The sequence below is a fragment of the Juglans microcarpa x Juglans regia genome, chromosome 3D, assembly GCF_004785595.1.
Source record: "Juglans microcarpa x Juglans regia isolate MS1-56 chromosome 3D, Jm3101_v1.0, whole genome shotgun sequence".
NCBI lineage: Eukaryota > Viridiplantae > Streptophyta > Magnoliopsida > Fagales > Juglandaceae > Juglans > Juglans microcarpa x Juglans regia.
This window is the reverse complement of record NC_054598.1, coordinates 4054563-4070898: the sequence shown is the minus strand read 5'-3', so window position 1 is coordinate 4070898 and position 16336 is coordinate 4054563. Positions and strand designations below refer to the sequence as shown.

The 16336-nt window shown below is 35.7% G+C and overlaps 3 protein-coding genes across 4 annotated transcripts; 1 reads left to right on the top strand and 2 right to left on the bottom strand.

Moving 5' to 3' along the window:
- Positions 1-320: 320 nt before the first annotated feature.
- On the bottom strand, positions 321-4732 carry LOC121255826 (uncharacterized protein At4g06598). The gene is made up of 5 exons (XM_041156361.1): positions 4531-4732; positions 3112-3850; positions 2379-2454; positions 2145-2271; positions 321-997 (listed from the first exon to the last, which is right to left on the bottom strand). Exons 2-5 carry the CDS (start codon positions 3828-3830, stop codon positions 792-794), a joined length of 1128 nt encoding a protein of 375 aa, XP_041012295.1. The 5' UTR covers positions 3831-3850; positions 4531-4732; the 3' UTR covers positions 321-791.
- Positions 4733-7341: 2609 nt separating this feature from the next.
- On the top strand, positions 7342-10668 carry LOC121254985 (dnaJ homolog subfamily C member 2-like). Its single transcript, XM_041155256.1, has 2 exons — positions 7342-7526; positions 8291-10668. Exon 2 carries the CDS (start codon positions 8385-8387, stop codon positions 10332-10334), a length of 1950 nt encoding a protein of 649 aa, XP_041011190.1. The 5' UTR covers positions 7342-7526; positions 8291-8384; the 3' UTR covers positions 10335-10668.
- A 775-nt stretch (positions 10669-11443) lies between these two features.
- LOC121256306 (methionine aminopeptidase 2B-like) lies at positions 11444-16059 on the bottom strand. Of its 2 annotated transcripts, XM_041157056.1 has the most exons (12): positions 16046-16059; positions 15569-15726; positions 15130-15166; positions 14930-15037; positions 14568-14667; positions 13907-14052; positions 13727-13818; positions 13486-13580; positions 12852-12948; positions 12174-12317; positions 11868-12085; positions 11444-11738 (listed from the first exon to the last, which is right to left on the bottom strand). In XM_041157056.1, exons 2-12 carry the CDS (start codon positions 15714-15716, stop codon positions 11628-11630), a joined length of 1296 nt encoding a protein of 431 aa, XP_041012990.1. In that variant the 5' UTR covers positions 15717-15726; positions 16046-16059; the 3' UTR covers positions 11444-11627. The 2 variants fall into 2 exon arrangements, with proteins under 2 accessions (XP_041012990.1, XP_041012991.1); XM_041157057.1 differs by lacking the exon at positions 12174-12317.
- Between the last annotated feature and the right edge of the window lie 277 nt (positions 16060-16336).

Below are 16336 nucleotides of genomic sequence, written 5' to 3'. Positions count from 1 at the left end.
TTTTACTTGTTAAAGACTTGAAGCCACAACATTATTTTATTTTATTTTCCACCACTCCCTAACTTTAAAGACACAACCTAGTAGATTTACTGCATCTGCATACATAACCCTATTTGTAATATATATACCATTTTGCAGCTTTGCTTTCCCTGATAAAATGTCTTTATAATATAACTGCAAAACGATAAATTAAACAGTTCTTCAGAAGGGCCTAGGGAGGGTGGAGGGGGAAGCAAGAATTTACAATCTGGTACATGAACATTCGAGTAACTAATTCTTTATAAAAAACACACTAATTCTCACTGGTGAAACAAAACCCAAGAATAAACATGGATTTCATTTAAAACATTTTCCAAGTACATAGCATCTTTTACCATAACAGATCAACAAGTAATGCACATCCAAACAGCCCTAAAGATCTTGGCAAGGGATTGAACTCCACAAGAGCAAAAACTTCAATGAGCAAAAAATGGAGCATAAACTTTCACGGATTATGATCTCTGAAACATAGAGGACAGGACAGACTGATACATCAAATCTGTTTTGAGTTATCACCTCCGATAAGTCACCTGCCAGAAATGAGTAATTTTCCGGCAATGACTACCAGGTGCACATGAAGACATTATGTTAACAGGCAGAAAATGGAATGAAAAGACGAGAATCAAAATGCGCAAAGCTGGAAGAGAGAGGGCACCAGTTATTTAGCACAAGGGAAACAACAATTTTGGCCACAGATGCGAAATTGCCAATCAAGAGGGGGAAACATACACAGCTCTGGAGAGATCACAGACCTATATGCGGAGTGGACCAGTTACAGGGTCATGGCCAGAATTGGCATCCTTGTGTTTCAAGGAGAGGCTAGCAAGTTGGTAATCTAGGTCTCTGCTGTTAGTGCGTCGATGGCTAGAAGATGGCTGCTGTTCCTGTTGATGCTGCTGCTGCTGCTGATACAAGGCTCGTAGCCTCCCAATCTCTCTCTCCAATACTTCTTGCTCCACTAAACATGGTGTATATTTCAGTCTCTTGCCATTATAATGGTATGAATGTATATATATATCTATGCATGTAACCATTTGATATCCAGGACATAGCAGATCAGTGATCTCCTTTTGGATTTATTTTTATCCAGTATTCTTTAAATTTCCTTCCGGTGTTAATTGATACAATGCTGATGAGTAAGACAAATTTACTCAGAAAATTTCAGATAGACCCAATGCATCCAAAAGGAGACCTATGCTCTCAGAAAATCATTTTTCCAAGGACTGCTTGTTTGGTGGGTCATTTTCAGGAACAGAAGCTACCATCCGTGGTTTTACAATGCAAATTATAAAGGGTAAAAGGTAGCACAACACATCTACCAAAATATTTTTCTTGAAAAAGGAAAGAAACAAATGTCATCCAACATAGTTGTTTATCAGTGAGCAACCTAGTTGCCACATGCAGCATAGCACATTCATGGCATTAGGCAATTCATCTCACTGGTAAAAAGCAGCATAGAATAACTAGAATGCAGCACCATAACTAGCGTAAAGTAGCATAGTCAGTCTGCTAAAAGCTTTCCCTAAATACATGAAGAGAAGCATGTCACGTTTAATCATGACCTACCTTGCTGCCAAATACCTAATGCTTGTGAAAAGGAATTTCTATCTAAAATTTCACTTCCAATTTGATGAAAAGCTACAGCTAAATCATTTTCTTTTGCACATTGTTTTTTAATAATCCAAGGACTAGAGTTATATTTTCACCCATTATTTCTTTTTTTAACAAGTACATCATCTCAATACGAGTTTAATACTACTTGAATTTCCACCGCTCCATCTAATGGCTTAAGCTTCTGAGATGGATGCTCTAATATGGTGGTATCAAAGCCCAATGCTGCCCCAAGTGATGATGTACATATTCACTTCGTAAGTATGGCCTATATTATTTCTCAGTAAGCAAATTTATCAAAAGGTGCCAAGGGACACAACGCATAAAGAGGAAGTACAAAAGCAAAAACCCTAAAGAAGGAAGGGGGAAGAAGAAAGGTCAAAAATAAGAAATTACATGAAATTACTTAAAACCAATAGATGTAGCCAATCAACAAATGAGGCAGATAAAAATATTGATCGGCAAGACCTTAATGGTAAAGGATAGAAGCTTACGGTATTTGATAAGCTGCTCCTGAGTCATGCTTTCTAAACGTTGCTTAAGGGCTTTGTTCTCCATGCCCAGAATAAGATTCTGCTGGTTGAGAAATTCAAGTTCAGCTGAAACTTCAGACCCTTCTGCCTGTGAAGTACACAGAAATAACATTTGAGCTTTGTTGAACAGCATAAAATCCACTCTCTAATACCAAACAGATCTTATGCAGTATCTCAGCTTCTGCCTATACTTACCTGCAAAGCTTGTACATTCCTTTCAAGCTCAGCTATGTATTGAAGCTTCCGCACCCGTGAGCGTTGAGCAAATTGTCTGCAGCAAATAGCATTCACATGTAATGACAGATAAAACCCTTCCAGAATAGCTTTCTCGTGTAATTACATTATCTTTTAGTTACTAATATGCTTATGAAAGATCCATCCAAAATGACACATTCTCAAAGTGCCCAAAGCAGCTATACAACCAAAAACTGCTACAAACCATGTTACCTGAGCCCAAAAGCAGTTCTCCATCCAAAAGACACTACTTTCAACGATACCTTTGCATACAAGACATTCTTCCATAAAATTTCAACCATTTATATAGGTTTGGGTACCAAAGTATTCTCAACATTCTTCACTACTATTCATTACTTTATTATTACTTTTTACCTACTTTTATTACTATTCATTACTTTTTACCTATTTTTATTACTATTTAATATTCTATTGTTACTTTTCACTACTATCCACAAACATTCTCAACACTTCTCAAGTATTCTCACTACCCAAACTTAGAATACCAACACAATGTTTATCATTCCATGGAAGACTAGAGTGCAATAAATCCAAAAAGGTTTCAAATTGACTGTAGTTTCCTACGTAGCAAATATTTTAAGAATAAAATATTCCGTTATCAAGTTTGGCACATTATATATTAACTGAAACAATAAGTAATAGAAAATAAAGAACAATTAAACTGGCTACATACTGTTTAGCACGTTTTGTATCCGTTTCGGAAGCATAAGCCTTAGCATGAGATCCATCCCTTCTTTCAGAAGAAGCTTTTGGATCTTGTGGACTGTATTCAAATTGATCCTGCTTCTCGCTTGTTGTAGATGGAAACCCATCAGCCTCCTGTGGTGAACATGATGATCCTGAAATCTGATGAATGGTGTTATCCCTGACAGAACGGCTGCTTGGGTTAGCCACAGCATTCAAAGATGATTCCCATGCCCTATTCTTCTGCTTTGCCAAGTTGATGTCTGCATATAGTGAAGGAAGCTGCACATCTTTGATATGATCAAAGTCTTGAGATCCCCAAGAAGGTACAGAAATCAAACTCTTATATTTGTACTCATCCTGTGCTGCATAATCTAAGTTAGAAACACCTGCTACATCTATGTAAGCAAAGGAATCACTAGATGAACGCCTATGACCTCCTCTACGAATAGGTGCTTCTGGTTCATTAAGTAGATCATCAAGCCAAGAAGGTTGCTCCTCTATGAGAAGGTTCTCAGAGGAAGTTCGTTGGTGGTTTACATTTCCCTCTCTATGCTTCTGAAGAGATTTAGATCCAACAGCAGGACTAGGGACATAATCAGCATATGGTGGGGTAACACTGGGAAATGGACTTTTAGGAGGAAGTAGAGCATGCTTTCCAGAGCACATCAAATTTCTGATGTTTGATGACCCCTTGGAATTTTCCATAGCCTAAGCACAACCAATCCCTGACAAATATATGGCATGAAAGACACAAAGTAAAGAATAACACATTAACACATGAAATACAATATTAAGAAACAAAAACGAAAAACGCCAAAACAAAAAAATTGTTGCACAGGCCTCTCCTTCAGAAAACCATCGGTAATAGCTTATCCTCCAATTGAATAAAGCAGGTAACCCAATAGTCAAAACTAAAAGTAAAAGAGACTGGCAACAATATATACTAATTTTCATACACTATGAACTACTAATTGAAAGATAGAACCAATTTTTTTTGTTGACCGACAACAAAAATAGGAAAGACGAAAAAAAAGCAAATGTTGAATCCTATATCCTTAACTAAACAAATCAATTGAGCCAGGCTCAGTTCAGTCCAGATTTTGCGTGTTTTCTCAGGTCCCAAGCAAAAATTTAAAATCTGGGATTCAAAAATTTCAGTTTTCTAACATTTAGAAGAATCAAACAGAGCATTAAGAATAGAAATAGATAACGAAACAGCTCCTAAATTTAACGATTAGTGATTTAACTAAACGAAATGTCGCAATGTATTTGATTAGAACACAAGTAAAAAGAGAATTGTAACGGATTCGAACGAATTTCCAAAGGAATTGGATACAGATTCAGATTTCGGAAGCAACAACGTAACGTGTTTTCCAATTTCGCTTATTCAAATAAAAGAGCCTACCTTTGGAACGAAGGATCGAGATAGATCTCGAAATAAAAATAAGGAAAGGGTTGGGGGTTGGAATCCGAGCAATCTTCCTCTCTTCTAGGGTTCTCTTTTCTCGGCTTCGCCCTCTGGTAGAAGCTCTCTCTCTAGATTCTCTCTCTTATCGAACTGTGAGGTTTGAATAAGAAGCTGGCATTGATAAAACGTCAAGTACAAAAATGAAATTTTAAAAATATTAACTAAAATATAATATAAAAAGCAGTTTCACACTCTCACCCCCCATTAATCTTATATATATCATTCATACCATAACGTGCTTATGCAAAATGAGTTTCTACTAATAAATAATTATTATCGCTTTCTTTCTGAGCTAATATATGTGTGGATTGCCCAGCATATTTATAGATTGAGAAGTATCTCAGTTATACAAAAATTTAATAAAAATAAATTTATAAATTGACGGGAGTTTATATAATATATTATATCTACTCTACAATCTAACATATCATATTAAGTCACTTTATTTTGTGAGTTTATTTTTATATAATTTTTTTGTGATTGAGATATTTTTCTTGTAAAAAAAATTCTATTTACAATCTTAAATGAGAGATTACGTGTGCAATCTCATTGATAAATATAAATAAAATAAAAAAATAAAATCATTTTCCTAAACAGGTAGACTAACAAAACCAATCGTTGGTCTTGAGAAGTTTACCAAACCATTAAATACTACTTGGCTCAGTTTTATGATGGAATCATCATCCCTCCACCAATAAGAATTTGCTATGCATTAATTTTATTTTTATTAAAAAAAAAAAAAAGGTGTGAAGAAGGTGGGATTTGGAAAGGGGTGGGCTTTGCACAATCCCTTTTACATGGCAGGTAATTAATACTAATGTCTATCACATTTATGGATAGTATTTAATAATGTAAGATTCACATATTATCTTCTTCCGAAATTTAAAAAGTATTTTTATCAACAGCATTTGGTTTCATTGTGTTACAATATTATTATTATTTATTTAAATAAAATTATTTATAAACAGTAGATAAAGTTGTGATATATATATATATATATATATATATTTTTTTTTTCCCCACCAGCAGGACTGGAGAAGTGAGTTAATTACACGCAAAGTGTAGCCCATATGCAGCAAGTTGCAGATTAAATTATAGAAAGTGGCATTTATCAAAAGATGTGGGGAGAGAGTGAGAGACATAAAGAGCCAAATTGGGACAACCAACTCACTACAGATTTGGACAACCAACTCACTACGTAAAGTGAACAAGAAGACAACAAATTCCATATGTATGTTCCCAAACATGTCCCCCAAGATCGAGTACACACAGTGACTATAATGTGGTCGAAACTTCCCACCTCAGAAGCTACCGAGATTCTTTATCCTCTCCTGAAAACTTTTGCAAGATATTTTTATTTTATATATCTTGAATAGTAAAATATTTTCAAGTATTATGTAAATATTAGTAAAAAAATAATAATAAAATATTAAATAGTATTGAAAAGTATATAAAAAATAATAATAAAATAATAAATAGTAGTGAGATATTCTCAACATCTAAACTTTAGGCATGGTTTGAATAGTGAGAATACCTGACAAATATTGAGAATGTTTGTGAATAGTAATAAAAAAGTAATAATAAAATATTAAAAAGTAGGTGAAAAATAATAAATAATAGAAAAATAGATAAAAAGTAATAATAAAATAAATAATAGTAGTGAGACACTTGCCAAACACACCTTAAAACTATCTGAAAATTGTGGGGGTATATTCAATCAAATTTGCTTAAATTCTTTGGAAAGATATTTGCAGTAAGGAAATGATAAGGCAAAGGAATAACAACTCTACAACTTTAATGTACAGAACTATTCTGCACAGATTAGCCATGGAGGGACATTGATAATCCAATTTGATCGCCACAATTCTACTATAAAAACATTTTGATGCAATGACCCTAAAGCTCATTTAACTGTCAACACAAAAATATATTGATTATAAAGAAATGATATTTACAGTCATGAAATATATAAATCTAGTGAATTCATTTGAAAAAAGTAGATAAATCCAGACTCACGTAAAAAAAATTATTTTTTTAGTAGTAGACTATGGATATCATTTTTTATTCAAATAAGTACATTAGACTTACACACTTTAAATCTATATTTAACATTACTAGATTTATATTGTCTACAAATGCTGTTAGTCTACAAACAGTATCTATCTATCTCAAAAGAGCAGTGTTACAACCATCGAGGGTATAGCACGAGATGGTCCTGGTAAGAGCGAAAGTTTTTTTGATGTTTTGATTCATTTTTTTTTATACCTCAAACATTTTTAAAAAATTACATTATTATTAAAAAATATTTTCTTAATTATTAAGTAAAAAATTAAGAAAAAATAATTGTCGGAACACAATTAAGACCCAACTATGGGTGATAGTAGATTTCTCAAAATTGTAAAAATTGTTTCAATCATAAAATTATAATGAATCTCAATCCATTATGCTGATTGACTGCGGAAAAAAAAATTGTAAAATAATAAAAAAAAAATCATTATTTTTTTGTTTTACATATTTATAATGATCAAACTGTGTCCAACATTATCACTCCTCCGTACGTTCTAATAAACCCAATTTGTGACTAAAATGGGATACTTTTGTGATTTGATCATTGATGATTACATTAATTTGTAATTTATTTGTATTAAAATTTGTAATTATCTCAAACATTAAGGTGGGCCTCTTTTAAATGATTGGGCAAGGCCCAAAACAGCCCCCAATATACGAGAGACAGCCCGTCGTCTCTGTTTAGTTAGGGCAAAATAAAGCCATCTGGTGCTCTGTGCTGCGTGCGACCATCAAAATATCAGAGACGGACACTGAAGCCACCTTCCGTTGAAGCTGGCTTCAGTTTCTCGTCAAAGCTATCAATTTCCATCATCTGAACAACAAGCAAAGCAAAGTCTCGTACTCTCTCCCTCTCGATTTCTCAGAAGGTATGCTTATTTTAATTTACTATTTGTTGTATTTAATCTGCTTGTCTGCGGCGGCGGCGACCTCGATGCATGCAACATTTTTGTGATCAGAAACATGGAATGAAATTTATAAATATTGAATCATATGTTTCTTTATTTAGTCTATGTGCTTCTAACTGGTTTTACTTTAATGTACTTCTAGCTCCGACATAATTATCATATGCAGTTTGACTTTAAATATGATTTCTTTCCCTGAATTCTCATCGATTAGTTCTTATTTTTGCATATCTAAATTTGGATGTGTTTTTTTTTTTGTAAGTAAATTTGGTCGTGTTTGTTTAATTCAATAGTGGCGGCTTGACCTTTTGTGCTATATTGAATGTTTTCATGCATATGTTAGGTGCTAAGATTGTTAGTCTTGATCTTTTTGCTTTTAATTGTTTTTAATTTTCAAAATTATTTTTCATAGCTCAATGATCCTAGGTAGTATACCGGTTTGAATTGTTATTAATGTTGTCATCAGTTATGTTTTAGTGTACATGCTTTACACTCTGCTCAACGACTTTAATTCTTCAGAGTAAATACAACTAGCTAGGATTGGGGTTGTTGCCTACCACTTAGCGCCCTCAAACTCATGCCTTATGTCATCAATATATTTTCATTCTTTTTTGCTGCTACTAAACCACGCAAGCTTTATTGTCTCTGCTCTATAGTAACTTCTGCATGCTGTATTGTATATACTGTTGCATGGAATGTTTTGATTGAAGTTTTCTTTCTATTGCAGTGGGACATTGTTAGAGTCCAGAATACGGGGTGCGATACTGAACTGAACTGAATATATTCCTGCCTATTAATATTGGCATCCTTGACAAAATCATGGCTGTCTGCACAAGGTTTCGGTTGATTTCCTACTCACAAGAGATTATAGATGGACAGCCAATCTACGTTTCTTCAAATTGCCTTCCAGTCAAGGATATAAGATATGAACCTGCTGGGCATGCTTTCCATGCTGCTGCTCTCAAACTCCTTGGTTGTGAGGATAAAAATGCAGATGGTGATGATCAAAAGGTGGTTGAAAACAATAAGGAACAGACATATGTGCCATCACCTGAATCATATAGCAGCAAAGGCAAAAAGAAATCTGGTGCTGGAGCAAAGCAACAAGATCACTATGCATTATTGGGTTTGAGCCACTTAAGATATCTTGCTACAGAGGAGCAGATAAGAAAATGCTACCGTGAGACTGCTTTGAAACATCATCCTGACAAACAGGCTGCTCTCCTTCTTGCTGAGGAAACAGAAGCTGCAAAGCAAGCAAAGAAGGATGAAATAGAGAACCACTTTAAGTCCATACAGGAAGCATATGAGGTGTTGATTGATCCTGCAAAGAGAAGAATATATGACTCGACAGATGAGTTTGATGATGACATTCCCACTGACTGTGCACCACAGGACTTCTTCAAGGTGTATGGTCCAGCTTTCTTGAGGAATGGAAGGTGGTCTGTTAACCAACCGGTTCCGTCTTTGGGTGATGAGAATAGTCCATTAAAAGAAGTTGATGGTTTCTATAACTTTTGGTATGTCTTTAAAAGTTGGAGAGAATTCCCACATGCTGATGAGTTTGATCTGGAGCAAGCTGAGTCCCGTGACCATAAGCGCTGGATGGAGAGGCAGAATGCAAAACTCTCAGAGAAGGCTAGGAAGGAAGAATGTGCACGGGTACGTGTTCTTGTTGACAATGCTTATAAGAGAGACCCAAGAATACTGAGGAGAAAGGAAGAGGAGAGAGCTGAGAAGCAGAGGAAGAAGGAGGCTAAGTTTCTGGCAAAGAAGTTGCAGGAGGAAGAAGCTGCCAGAATTGCTGAAGAGGAGAGACGTCGGAAGGAGGAGGAGGAAAGACTGGCTGCAGAAGCAGCTTTACAGCTAAAGAAGGTGAAGGAGAAGGAGAAAAAACTCTTACGCAAAGAAAGGGCTCGTCTTAGGACACTTTCAGGGCCTGTTATATCTCAGCATTTGCTTGATTTTTCTGAGGATGATGTTGAAAGTCTTTGTATGTCATTTGATATCAATCAGCTAAGGAATTTATGTGAGAGGATGGTGGGGAAACAGGGGCCTGAGCTAGCAAATGTTCTCAGAGATGCATACAGACATAAAAATGATTCTGAGGATAGGAAAGAAGATGAGCAAACTCAACAGCAGAATGGTACTGTAGAGGCTAATGGTAATGGCTCGTTAGGCAGCTTTGAGAAGAAGGAGAAACCTTGGAGCAAAGAAGAAATTGAACTGTTGAAAAAAGGTATGCAGAAGTATCCCAAAGGAATATCTCGTAGATGGGAGGTTATTTCAGAATACATTGGTACAGGTAGATCTGTGGAAGAAATTTTGAAGGCTACCAAAATTGTTCTTCTTCAGAAGCCTGATGCTGCGAAAGCATTTGATTCATTTCTTGAGAAGAGAAAACCTGCACAGTCCATTGCATCTCCACTTACAACTAGGGAGGAAATAGAAGGGGTTTCGAGAATGCAGGGTTCTCAAAACGGTGGTTTAAAGATCGATAATTCTGAAGAGTCTTTAACCGGAAGCACAAACAACCAGAATGCTTCTGATTCGAATGCTGCAAATGGGGTTTGTTCCAGTTCAGAGCAAGATGTGTGGTCTGCTGTACAAGAAAGAGCACTGGTTAAGGCTTTAAAAACCTTTCCAAAGGAAGCCAATCAGCGATGGGAACGGGTTGCAGCAGCGGTTCCTGGGAAGACTGTGAACCAGTGCAAGAAGCAATTTGCATTGCTGAAGGAGAGCTTTAGAAGTAAGAAAAATGCGGTATAGTTTGTTGGGCTTTGTCTTTGAGGGTGCATAAAAATTGATAAATGTGCGCGAGGGGACTGTTTCGGGGTTATTCATCATATATTTAGTTCTTTCAAGGTGGGAAACGTTCTAGTTAACACTGAACTTGAGATAAATTTCTTCTTTCAGGTTTCTAGCATCCAGATTTTGTTCCTATGGCATATGGGCTTTATAGTTAATATTTTTTTTTTTTTGAAAGGGAGAGTTCATAGATGGGAAGAGTTCCAAATTCTCTTGATCCACCGTTGGAGATCTCTTTTTGAACTTGGTGTGTTTCAGATGATACTTCGTATTAATAGAATGTCGAGTTATAATTCAGATGGATATCAGCTGACAGTTTCATGTAGGGGTGGGTTAATTTGTTCAATCTTCTTTGATGGTTGTTAAACGAACTCTATTTGTGAGAATGCCTGGTAGTCGACCTGTAGGATTGCCCTTCTGAAGAAACTATTTTGATCAAGGATATATTTTTAATTACAACAATAAATGGATTTGTTTTCTTTTGTTTTATTACGGATCTATTTTTCCAGGGGAAGAAAAGAGAACTTCATCCTGGAAAAGATAAAATCAGAAAATTCTATTTATAATTATACACTTTTTAAGTGCAACACCTGTTTAATATACGCATACCAAAAAAAAAAAAAAAAAAAAAAAAACCAGATCAAGGTTGATGTGGAAGACCTATTTGGTGTTAGGCAGTTGTTATAGGAGTGAGAAATAACATGGCCCGATATTAGCATGCTTACCTTTGTAAAATGAAATTTGTCTTTACCATTATGCTAGCTAGATCTGGATTGGTCGACGGCGAAAAGGTAAGTGGATTGAAAGATATTACTAATATATATATATTGGTAAAATCCAGAAAGAAAATAGTCACTGTGATTTCAATACATCCGTTGCTGCTCCACTCAAGAGGTTAGATAACACACGTTTTGCTGATTCCCATCTCAGACCTGTGCGGGGAGTAGCGTGATTTCGCATGGCCTTTTATTTTGTTTCTTCCTAAAAATCCACCCTATTTTTTTTTACATTCATTTTTCCTTTCGGTTTGAGATCTATAATGCAAATAGAGTAACAGACATCAGGAGTGCTTATCGATCATAGTGGACTCCGAAAAGCGTGCCGAAGACCGAGAGTATACAGTGAGTATTCTTTTTGCTACCAAGCAAGTTGAGAAACAAACATAATGGATAGGAAAAAGAAAAAATAATGAAACAAAAATAATGAAACATTACAGAGACGGAAAAGAAACACAAAATCTAATAAAATCTCCATTCAATAATCATCGCCTCTGGATATGACCTCCTTACAGGTTGGCCGAAGTAAGATGGTATGCTCGAATTGAGATACATAGCTGCCCTTTACATCACAGAGGGGAGGAAGAGGCTGCAAAAGGGGAAAAAAAAAATTGAGAAGAATAAATAATGTACTTGACATCAATATTCATTTAGTTGACTTGAGAATATATGATCCAATGACACTATACTATGAAGTGGCTCAATTGGTGAGAAGTACCTGAACAATGCCGGCGTCACATAAATTCTTCAGAGCCATAAGGTATTTTGTCTCCCCCAGTAGGTCCAAATACCGTCTGCAGAAGGCCAGTGTGGAGAAGTTCTTGTTAATTGTAGCTAAGAGTTGCTTTGCCCTCGGCAACCTCAATGGTATGTGGCTGACTTCAAAATCTTTCATGTAATGGCTGCACTCTAAATCTTCTCGGACATATCCTTTCCCTGAACAGGACAACCATCGATAGATAAAGGTCACCATGTGCGCCAACTGCCACCTATTTTGTGTGATCCACCAAAACCAAAGTATTACCAGTTGATGCAAAAGTTTCGATTGCAAAAAATTCACCCTCTTCCATTTTTGTCTGCTCCCCTCCTTTCACAATCGGGACAGATTTCTCGGCATGGATCTGATAGCGCCCAATACTATGTCCACTCAAGTTTCGGATGCTCTTTACTGTCGACAACAGCCGAAGCCCACTCACATGTCAGCAGACATCAACACATCATGCAAAATTTTTAAAGATGTAGCAGCACGAGTAAGAATTTCAGTCCACAAAGAAGACATTGCTTTCCAGAATGTCGCCAAATATACAAGAGAAATACATCGTGCATGGGCTATCAAGACTTGGTCAAGTACGAATATGTTGCTATTTCCAATCTACTAGTGGTCGTGTTTATTAGTGTCAGGTCACGATAGTGGGGCCTCTCCAAGGGTACATAGGCCTTTAAAAAAAGATTAGTTCTTGCAGGCTTTCGCCAACCTTGTTTAATTCAAGGGTTGATTGTTTATTCTTGATATCCCCAAAAATTTAAAGAAAAAAGAAACCACTAGCAGCCTGCTGGTAATAATAGGGGGATTTTAATAAATTTTTAATATGTGCGATTGGTTGCAGTTGAAAATTTTACTATTTTTTTTTTTTTACAGAAGTTTCAAAGAAAAAAACATAAAAGATGATTTAGCAATAAAAATTAGCCACAATTGTCATACCTTGATACACCTTTCCATTAATTTCAACCTCATATGATTCCATGACCTCTTGAATTGCAGCACCAACATCACAAAGTCGCACATCAATTCCAGATTCCTAAACAATTATATGACCATCATCAGTACACGCTATCCTGTGTGATTGGAGATTCACCACTTCCATAATTAGTAAAGGGTGCAGTGTAGTGAGCATCTAAAATATGGTAAAAAAAAGCCATTGATATATGTTGCTTCTAACCAAAAACACAGGAAGCAAGAGTAGACAGTTTTAACCCCTTCCAACCATCTAATCATTATCAATGTAATATCTTATTTAAGTTGGACTTTCAAATTTGAGCTATGTCATCACGAGCCTTCCCAACCCCATCTTCACATCTTAGCTTGAACTGAATTACACCCATTGATGCCATCTTGTAACAGAAAACATACTGAGAAAATCTTCATCAGTATCGTTCTCATTAGTAATAAAAGCAAATGCTATATTAAAGCATCAAACATGAAAGAATGATCCATAGGGCCATCTTTTTCATTTGATGGAGATAACAAACACAATCGTACGAAACCCAAGATCAAGTGTAATTATATACTTCTCACAGTCACTTGCCACTGGAATTCATCGGTGAAGGTACAGTACCTTGATACCTGTATTGGTTGCTTCACGAGAGGCTTCAAGGAGAGGATCAAACATAGGATTGAATGCCACTGTAAATGCACAGTCAACGATATACCCTGCATATCAAACAATAAATTATGACTGATAACAACAGCCAAGAAAAATAGCAGCAACCTGCGCCAAAGAAAACCTTTCTACTAATGACATGACAGGTTAGAGAAACTGAGCAAGTTGGAGATGGATGCAGTAGAAGTAGTAGTACCATCAATATGAGTCCCAAAATCCAACTTCATCACATCATCATACTGAAGCACAGTCTTATCTCCAGGATTTGGGGTCCAATGAGCAGCAACCCTGACAATGTAAAAGAGCTTAGACTAACATATGAAATTTACGAATAAAATTAAGAGCATCAAACTTCTATAAAATACTAAGTGTTTACCAGTTCAATGAGCATCCAGTAGGGAAAGCAATGCCTGCTTGCAGACCATTCTCTGAAATCAGCTTCCGGACCGCGTTCTCCAATGTCTCACAAATGTCAGTCATCAACATTCCAGGCTTCAAAATACCTTTGATATATTTCCGGACCTAATTACAAGTCAACAAGCCCCAATTCAATGCAATATTCTAGTGAAAAGGGTAGATGAACCATAACAACAATTGTTCGTTAATTCAACCTGCTTGATCATGGATAAATATATTATAGTTAAATTAATTTAAAAACACTTTTGACATAAACAAATTTATGAGATCACTAAATGTGTTAAATAATCCACATTTTATTTAGATTTAAAAATGAGTGATCAAGTATTTGAAATTTAAAATAACATAATACTCTTAAAGTAATAAAATTGGCACCATCAGACCAACTACCAGAGTTTTTGCTGGTTCAACCCAGTTCACTCCAACTAAAATGGATATATGGGTTCAAGGGAACCAAACCCGAAATGTGACAAGTTCAGATTCAACTGCTCGAACCAGTCAATTTAATTCAGTTCCTCAAACACTGATTGAGAGCCATTTAAGTTTTCTGACCCTCGACAGAATAAATACTTCTCAGAGTTTGAGCAGAAACGTGTGTACATAAAAGAACAAATTGTAACCTGACGATGAACTTCAGCTGCTCGGCGAACTGAATTGTATAATGGTTTTTCAAGGCGCTCCAACTCCCTCTTCTCTTCAGACGTAGTCCTCCATAGGTTTCTGATATACAACCGCCAACTTTTAAGTACCAATATTTAGGAGTAGCTGAGAAACTAGGGGAAAATATAGTTGATCCACACACACATGCACACATGTATATTGTATACAAACAGCTTTGAACTGAAGGAATAAAAATTAAGGTATACTTTCTGTCAATTGAAACAATAAGGGCATATATTTAGTCAAATGAATAGTCAAACCAAACTAGTTGGTTAAGGCTTGGCTGTATTGAATTGAGTAAGTAGACATCACATATACTCACTCGTCTTTGTACTGCTGAATCTCACCCTCAGGAAACTCGCCAGAAGGGAAAAGGTCACTAACAGGAATGGATGGTGGATCGGTTTGCTCAGGTACTTCTTTCTTTTTCCTGCGCATAAAAAAAGAAAAGAAATTTATCTACTTTTAAGTAAGAATGTTCAATAAGTAAGAGAGCAATTAATGCTAGAATGAGGTTCTCACTTGGTTTTACTTTTCTTCTTTTTTTTCTTTGAAACTTCTGTAGAAAAAATAATTTCGAAATGCAACCAATTGCACGTATTAGATATACATTGACAAATTTCATGACAGAAAAGTAATAAATCACCTCACAAATAAAGAACCTATAAACAAGAATATCAGATTTTCATAATAAAAACTCCAATCAGAAAATTACACAACAACTGAAAGATCAGCCAAAAGAACTAATTAATTATCACAAAAAAGAATCTTCGAGGGGATGAAAGAACAAGAATATCAGCTCCTAACAATTATCTAGATTTTCATTATTCTTCCTTATTTTCTAAAAATCATCCAGCACTCCCCTCTCACGGATAGTGGTGATCACTGGCAACACAAACAACCATACAAAATCACGAGAAAAAAAAATTATACAGAAGAGCATATTACAAGAAATCATCACCTTTCCCCTCGTCTTCATCTTTTTTACCCCCATCTTCATCTTTTTCCAATGTCGAAGAAGTTTCAGATGTTTCGTCGTTGCCATTCACAGGCTCCGGTGCCCCATTCTGTTCAACGGGGACTTCTGTATTTAACTTTTCCTCCTCCATTAATGAAACCCTGTGAAAATTAACCAATCCAATAAACATAGTTTCAATAAAAAGAAAAAAAAAAAAGAAATCATGAACCTTCCAAGTTTTTCCGATTTAATACGATGAGATGATTCATCTTCAGTCTAGTCAATTAAGTTTCTTAGACTCAAAGGGAAACTCATATTTTACGGAAACATAACAAGAAATAGCGTAGAGCTCGTTTGTGGTGGCTGAAAACAATAGTGGAAAAAAATAGAAATTCCTAGAATCAAACAAGGTAAAACAAGATGAAAGTCGGAACTCTAGGTAGGCCTAGAGATGAAGAAATTGTGGAAAAGAAAACTTACCTCTTTGGAGAAAATCTTGACGGGGCGAGTGGTGGCGATGGAGTCTCCTGCGAGATAGCGGCAGCGGCTACCGTCAGAGATTTTAAGTAATGTTTTGAATACCGTACCGGATAGCGTACCGGTCAAGGCACTGGAACGAAATATTTCGGTACCGGTACCGTTTCGGAATAGCGTTTCGGAATAACATTTCGGGATAGTCGATCTATAAATAAATTATATATATAAAAATTATATTCTAAAATAATAGTCTATATATAAATAAATTATATACAAATACATATATATATAAAT